Consider the following 7,322-nt stretch of genomic DNA (forward strand, 5'->3'; position numbering starts at 1 on the left):
TTGTTTTGAGACTAAGTTCCACACAAAACAGGATAAAAATAACAAAGATGTACACTACACAGCTGAAGGAGCACACTCTTGCTAAGCCTTATCTTCAGAACAAGTTTCTTTGCTTCGGTGAAGAGTCAAGAGGTCATGACTAGCTGGTCACCATCAGCCACCTTCCAAACCACCTGGGAGGGAGTGGTTCTCAGGGGTTTCCCTGGCTGCTCACCTCTGTGCTGCTGCACCTCAGTCCCAGTGTGGTGAACTCAGTGCTTGCTGGGTCGTGGGTCGCACTTGTCCCTGGTGCCCCACTTCCCTGGAGGACAGCAGCCCACGGAGCTTCGAGCACGCAAACTGTACTTGTAAGGATGACTTCTCTGCTTCTTGGGGTTCGTGTCTTTCTGGTCCTGGCCTTTTGCAGTTTCCTTAGTACCCTCTTTTTGTTCATGGTCTTGCACTTTATGGCAGGGCAGTGTGTTCTTAATTGTGTTAATTAGGAATCTTTTATTTGTACCAGCAAGAGGACACTTCATCCAACCCGTCGGTCCCATTGTTTCTGCTCTAGTTTTCCCACGTTTTGCCTCCTGTACCAGTTCTGTTGCTTTCCTTTCCAGCTCCTGGTCCTCTTTCGTCGCCAAGCAGCTTTGGAATCCTTAAATGGTGCAAGTGGCTCCGAGCCTCTGTGGAAGGCGGGGGGGGGGGTCTTTTTGAGACAGGGTCTCACTGTGCAGTTCAGGCTGGCCATGAGCTCACTTTGTAACCCAGGCTGGTCTCAAACTCTCAATGATCCTCCTGCCTCGGCCTCCCGAGTGCTGGGATTACAGGTATGCATGATCAGGCTTTTTATTTATTTCACATGATAGGGCAAATCCTGTTCCTATGATCCAAAAGTGTCAACAATCAGAAATTTAAATTTATAGTATTGCCACGTGGTAGCACGTGCCTGTGACCTCACCAGTCAGAGGCTGAGGCAGGAAGATTGCAATAAGTTCGAAGCCAGCCTGGGCTGTGCAGGAAATCCAAAGCCAGCACTGGAAGACCCTGTCTCAAAAAATATTTTTTTAATAAAAATAAATAAATAAATAAATAAATTTATGATGTTTAGTTTGGCTTGGTTTGAAGACCAGGTCTTGCTATGTAGTTCAGGCTGGTCTTAAACTCACTCTGCAGCCCAGGCATCAAACTCCCATCCACCCTCCTGTATGAACTTCCTGAGTGTTGGGATCACAGGTGTGTGCCACCCTGCCTGGCCCAGAAATTTAAATTTAAAACAAACCTAAATAAATAATAGAACAAAATAAAGCAAAACACTATTTATAATAGCATCGAAAATTGTAAATACAGGGGCGCGGGGAGATAGCTCAGCAGAATAAGTGCTTGCCTGGCAAGTGCAAGGGCCTGAGTTCAATCCCCAGTTCCGCAAAAAAAAAAAATTGTAAATACAGATAAATCTATGGAAGGACACTCAAGACAGCACAGTGAAAACTACAAAACTTTTGCCACGCATTGTGGCATAACCCTGTCATCCCAGCACTCGGGAGGCTGAGGCAGCAGGATCACTGTTAAGTTAGAGGCCAGCCTGGGATATATAGTGAATTCAAGACCAGCCTGAGCTACATAGTAAAACCCTGACCCTCGCCCAAAAAAAAGGCTGGTGAGATAGCTCAGCTGACTAAGCGCCTGCTTAGGTAAGCGCAGAGACCGGGTTCAATCCCCAGCGTCACATACAGCATCAGCCTCGCCCCCGGCACAATGAGCTGGCCACAGAGACTGGGCGTGGCGGTGCATGCCTGTAATCCCAGCACTGGGGAGGCTGAAAACAGGAGGATCACTGCGAGTCCGAGCTGCATAGTGAGACCCTGTATCAAATACACGAAAAGAAATTTTAAAAAGCCAATGGATTGCTATAAAACTCAGAAGAAACCATAGGAGTAGGTCTTTTTTGTTTCATGTTGACAGAGATTTTTTTTAATTGAGAAATAAATATGAATGAGACAGTTTCAAATCTGAATAATAGGATAGTTTCAATAATTGACAGAGATTTCTTAGATACATACTAAAAGCACAGTCAAGACAGGGAGAAAAGGAGAAGTTATTGGACTGTGTAATTGTAAGAAGTTCTACTCCTTGCAGACACAGAAGAGAATGCCGAGACCATCACAGACTGGGAGGAAGTGTGCAGATCATATACATGGTAGCAGACTTGTGGTCACAATATATAAAGAGCTCTCAAAACTCAATAATAAGGGCTGGGGAGATGGCTCAGTAGAATAAGCGCTTGCCTGGCAAGCACAAGGGCCTGAGTTCAATTCCCCAGTTCTGCAAAAAAAAAAAAAAAGTAGACTGATCCCACTAAGTATCAGCAAGGACTCCAGGAACAAGTAGGGAGGAAAATGGCACAACCACATGGGAAAACAGCTTTGCAATTTAGTTAAACTAAGCTAGGCATGGTGGTGCTCACCTGTAATCCTAGCACTTGGGAAGCTGAGGCAGGAGAATCATTGCAAGTTGGAGGCCAGCGTGGGCTACAAAGTGAGCTCAAGGCCAGCCTGAACTGCATAATGAGACTCTGTCTCATTATGTGGAACCAGGGATTGAACTCAGACCCTTGTGCTTGCCAAGGAAGCACTTATTCCACTGAGCCATCTCTTCCCGGCTTCTAAAAAAAAAAAAAAGAAAGAAAGTCCTTAAAAAAAAGTTACACTCTTTAATCTGATAGGTATCTACCCAAGAGATTATGCAAGCTTGTAGTTGTATAAAGAACTGTATGTAAAAATTCATAGCAACTTTTTTGTTGTTGTTTCTTTCAGACTGGGTCTTAGTATACAGTTCAGGCTAGCCTGGAACTCACCATGTAGCCCAGGCTGGCCTTGAATTTACAGCAGTCCTCCTAGCTAAGCCTCTCAGATGCTGGGATTATAGGCATGTGCCACCATGCCAGGTGCAACTTTGTTTATAATAGTAAAAAACTGGAAACACTCTAAGTGCCCATTGCAAGTGAATGGATGAAAATATTGTGGGATATTCACAAGAGGGAATAATACTCAGCCGTTAAAAAGGAAGGCCAGATAGATACATACATACACAACCCAAAAGAATCTGAAGATACTTGTGTGGCATAAAAGACACTTTAGGGGCTGGTGAGATGGCTCAGTGGTCTAAAGCACCTACTTACAACAAGCTTAGCAGAGCCCAGGGACCGCGGTTCGATCCCCCAGCACCACATGCCAGCCGGCCCGCCCCCTGGTGGGCTGAGCTGGCCACACACACACACACACACACATAAATAAATAAAATTAAAAGACACTTTAGAGACCAAGGAACATAAAGATCTGTATCAAATTCTTGGAAATTCAAATTAAAGTTCAGGCCATAATGCAGATCGGTGGTTGCCTAGGGACTGCGGCAGGGCAGGTTGAGCGCAGAAAGGCTTACGGAGTGAGGGGGCACGTCGAGCAGCGATGTCCGTATCGCCTTTCCTGATTACAGCAAAGCTTTCCTGGCTGCAAAGAGAAGTAGTTTATGCTACGTCGGCTGCACCTGCTACAGCCGGGTTTTTGTTTTTGCTTGGTTTGGGGTTTTTTGAGAAGGGTCTTGCTGGGCAGCTTAGGCTGGCTTTGGACTCGTTATGCTTGAAATCCTGGCAGTGCCCCACCTCTGCATCATCGTGCCCAGAACTTCGTGCCCTTGTCACCTTACAGCCAGCTCTTTTTTAGTTTTTGTTTTTGTTTTTTTTTCTTTGTATTTTAGGGAAGGGTCTACAGGGTGTTCAGGCTCTCACTACTAGATCGGACTCATAGTGATCAGCCTGTTCACAGCCTCCCACGAGCTGGGATTACAGCTGCGCGCCACCACGCCCAGTCTCAGTTGCCATCTTAGCACACCCCAGGGATGGGGCCGGCATGGCAGGCCTGGGGGATTGAACCCCTGGCCCCTGCGCCTGCTTGGAAGTGCTTTAAGCCCTAGCCTGCCTACATATTTTTAAATTTTATTATTTTTATTTATTTGGCATAGGGTCTAGATACACAGCTCAGCTTGGCTTGTGGTACTAGGGATTGAACCCAGGTCCTTGTGCTTGCCAGGCAGGTGCTTAGACCACTGAGCTATCTCCCCAGGCCTAGCCAGACTATTTTTAAGGAAAGAAACAGACAAATTCGACTTGGACTGGGCTCCCAGCACCTCAAGGGGGTGGGGAGCACCCTCACCCACAGCACCAGAGACCATGAGGCCAGAGAAAGGCTGGAATAGGAAGTTGACAGCCTGGAGCCTTGTAAATTCCTGCTGTCGCCTCCCACGAAAGTGGCGGCCCCACCTTATCTCCAGCCGCCTTCTCCAACATTCTTCCATCCTTCAGTGTCTCCAGCCCCAAAGGACCTCCTGCACTTGGGCAGGGTGGCCCTAGGAGACCCACTCTCCACTCCCTGAGCTGTGCCCAGCAGGGGGTATTGCCACAGCCTGGACCACACTTTTTTAATAAAGAAACTGAGGCTGAGAAAAGTGCAAGTAGTCGGAGGTCACAGGGACCCACGTGGAGGGACCTCGCATGCACAGAGGGCCCCGCGAAAGCTCATTTGCAGCCCCATGGGGTTTGGGGGGGAGCATGTTATCAAACCCAGACCCCAGTGTGAATGGGATTTTTACTGTGATAGTGGCAGTGGTGTTAATTTGAACCCAGGGTCTTCATAGCCCCAGCCCTTTTTTATTTTGAGATAGGATCTTGCTAAGTCATTAAGTTCCCCAGGCTGGGCTGGAACTTGGGATCCTCCTGCCTCAGCCTCCCGGAGTGCTCGGATCACAGGCATGCACCACCAAGTCTGTGTTAGGATTACTAACTTTATTTGTAGTTTTCTTGTTATATTTGGGGTGAGACATGTTCTCACTCTCTCAAATATTTCTAAAAGTCTAAGTTCTAATGGCAAAGTGGTCCCATTAGTTCCGGCAGGGGGGTCCTGGTTTTATTGGCTAGGATATGAAGACCCCCTGAGAGGCCAGATCAGGGCGGGGCTGCCTGCCAGGAAGTAGACTTGGGGTGCAGTCCGGGGTCAGCCTGGCCCGGGGTTACGTGAGGACTGTAGCGTCCCTCCCTCGGGCCTGGATGGACTCTAGCTGTTTTCGTTGGGAGTCATCTTACCTTATCAAGTCACAAGTCCCTGAGTCACCCCCAGCCCCAGGCCAGCTCCCCGGCTGTCCCTGCCCTGCTTCCTGTGGCCCCATATTGTTCCCTGCCCCGCCGCCTTCGGGACGTTTTGTCTCCCTGGTCCTGGCGACTGCCAGCCGCTGGGAACAGGAACTGCACACAGGCCCCGGCCTTTCCCAGGAAGTCACACAGGCTGCGGGGGGACGTGTGGGGCGGCAGGCCTGGGCCTGGCGTGGAGTCCGGCCTGCAGCCCCTGCTGCAGCCGTACCTAGGGCAGGGCCAGCACAGAGCACAGGGCCGCCTTATGGTTCCAGCAGGGGCCACCTGCACGCTGTTCCCTGTCTGCCCCATGCCTCACGCTCTGTACCAAAGGTCCCCTGCAGGGCCACCCCTTTACCTCCTCGCCTGCTGCCACAGTTCACCACGCCATTCCTTCATCCATCCCTTTTCTGTTTTGCTTTTTTTGGAGGGGATTGTTTTCATTTTTTTGAGACAGTGTCTCAATGGTGTAGTCCAGGGTGGCTCAAACTTGCAGTGACCCTCCTGCCTCAGCCTCCCGAGTCTGCGATTGCAGGTGTGCGCTAGGTGCGAGGCCATCCCTGAGGCCTTCCTGGCAGAGACTGAGGCTGTCCCCCCATCCCAGCTCCACAGCTCCAAGCCTCCTCGCTGGGAGTGTGTGTGCCCCCTTGTACCTCAGAAGAGTTAGGGTGAAAACGGTGGCCTAAAGCAACCTCTGGGCTCTTTGGGATAGACTGTCTTCCCCTCCCAGGGCCCTGTTGGGCCGTCTGACCCACAGAAGACGTCCCCACTGTAGCCCCTTGGACAGCAGGTATGGGCGTCCCACACCTGGCCTCAGCTCATCTTCTGGCCATCCCGGAGCATGCGTGACAACTGTTCCCATTTTATAAGGGAAAGCTGGGCACGTGGCGCACACTTGTCATCCCAGCACTCAGGAGGCTGAGGCAGGAAGATCACCATGGGTTTGGGGCCAGCCTTGGCTACATGGTGAGTTCAAGGCCAACTTGGAATACAGAGTGAGCCCTTGTCTCAAAATACAAAACAAAAAACACACGTGAGGTTGCTGGTCCTGTAGTGCGAACACAAATAAACAACCAAGGGGACCTGGAGACCCTGCAGCAGGACATGATGTGACTCCCCGCCCTGGGACCTCGGACTGTGGCCCGTGTTTAGGGAGGAAGTCCAGGCTTCGGGCGCTGTCCCCGACTCCACAGTGACACCTGGAAAACCAACTCCACAGCCTGCAGCCGGCATGTGGGCGAGCCCGGCCAGGGCTGTCCCCACAGCCTTGTCTCATAAACTCAGACAGAAATCTGCTGCTACTAAGGAAATCATCTACGTGTCCACAGGCCATAGACGGTTTCAATACAGAGCCCTTTGGGAAGATTTTTCCTCCCACTTTAATTTTTTTCTCCTCTTGAGAGAGCTGGCTGGGCCGGAACTCGGTCCCAACTTCCTCCCAGAAAAAACAAGCGCCGACCGGCTAGCCAGGAACTGCTGGCAGACATGGTTCATTCATTTCCCTCCTATCCGAGTGCGAGGATGAGGGCCTGGGGTCCCAGGACAGGAACCCACCGCGTGACACATACCCCCTCACCCACGCATACCAGGTGCACACACAGTTACACACAGGACCATGCCCCAAACAGCCCGACTGTGCAGACCACGTGTGCACACTCACGCCCAGCACACCCACGGAAATGCTCACCATCAGATGGCGTGGCCGCACGTACCTGAAATGCCAGTGCTCAGGAGGCTGAGGCAGGAGGATCTCCACGCTGGCCCAGGCCACACACTGAGGAGGAGATGTAACCATGATAATCCGGAAGGGATCCTCAGAGCCCGTCACCCCCAATCTCTGTCAGCATGGAGAAGAGTAGGGTGAAGGGCAGATCGCGCTTCAGAGGTGTGTCAGACCCAGCCTCCACCACCCGGAGCAAAGCTCTTCACCTCTCTGAGCTTTAGTTTTCTCAACTGTAAATCAGGAGTAGGGACTGGCCTTACAGGATTCTAGGAAGAACGAATAAATGAGCACTTCCGGGGACTCTGCGTTATGTCTGGGGGACGCCAGATGCCCCAGCGATCTTCCCTCCTCGTCTCTTCAGCTCTTAGGCCACCATTCAGCTGCGTGGCTGAGGTGAGGCCTTGCCCTCTCTGGCCTCCTGCCACCTCCTCTAAAGGG

General features: G+C 50.9%; 1 protein-coding gene across 1 annotated transcript; it reads right to left on the reverse strand.

Moving 5' to 3' along the window:
• Window positions 1–251: 251 nt before the first annotated feature.
• LOC111816076 (protein POLR1D-like) lies at window positions 252–6,935 on the reverse strand. Its single transcript, XM_023712639.1, has 2 exons — window positions 6,849–6,935; window positions 252–665 (listed from the first exon to the last, which is right to left on the reverse strand). The coding sequence occupies exon 2, from the start codon at window positions 534–536 to the stop codon at window positions 252–254; it is 285 nt and encodes a 94-aa protein (XP_023568407.1). The 5' UTR covers window positions 537–665; window positions 6,849–6,935.
• Window positions 6,936–7,322: the final 387 nt, after the last annotated feature.

This window comes from Octodon degus, unplaced genomic scaffold (assembly GCF_000260255.1).
Source record: "Octodon degus isolate 3935 unplaced genomic scaffold, OctDeg1.0 scaffold00026, whole genome shotgun sequence".
Taxonomy (NCBI): Eukaryota; Metazoa; Chordata; class Mammalia; order Rodentia; family Octodontidae; genus Octodon; species Octodon degus.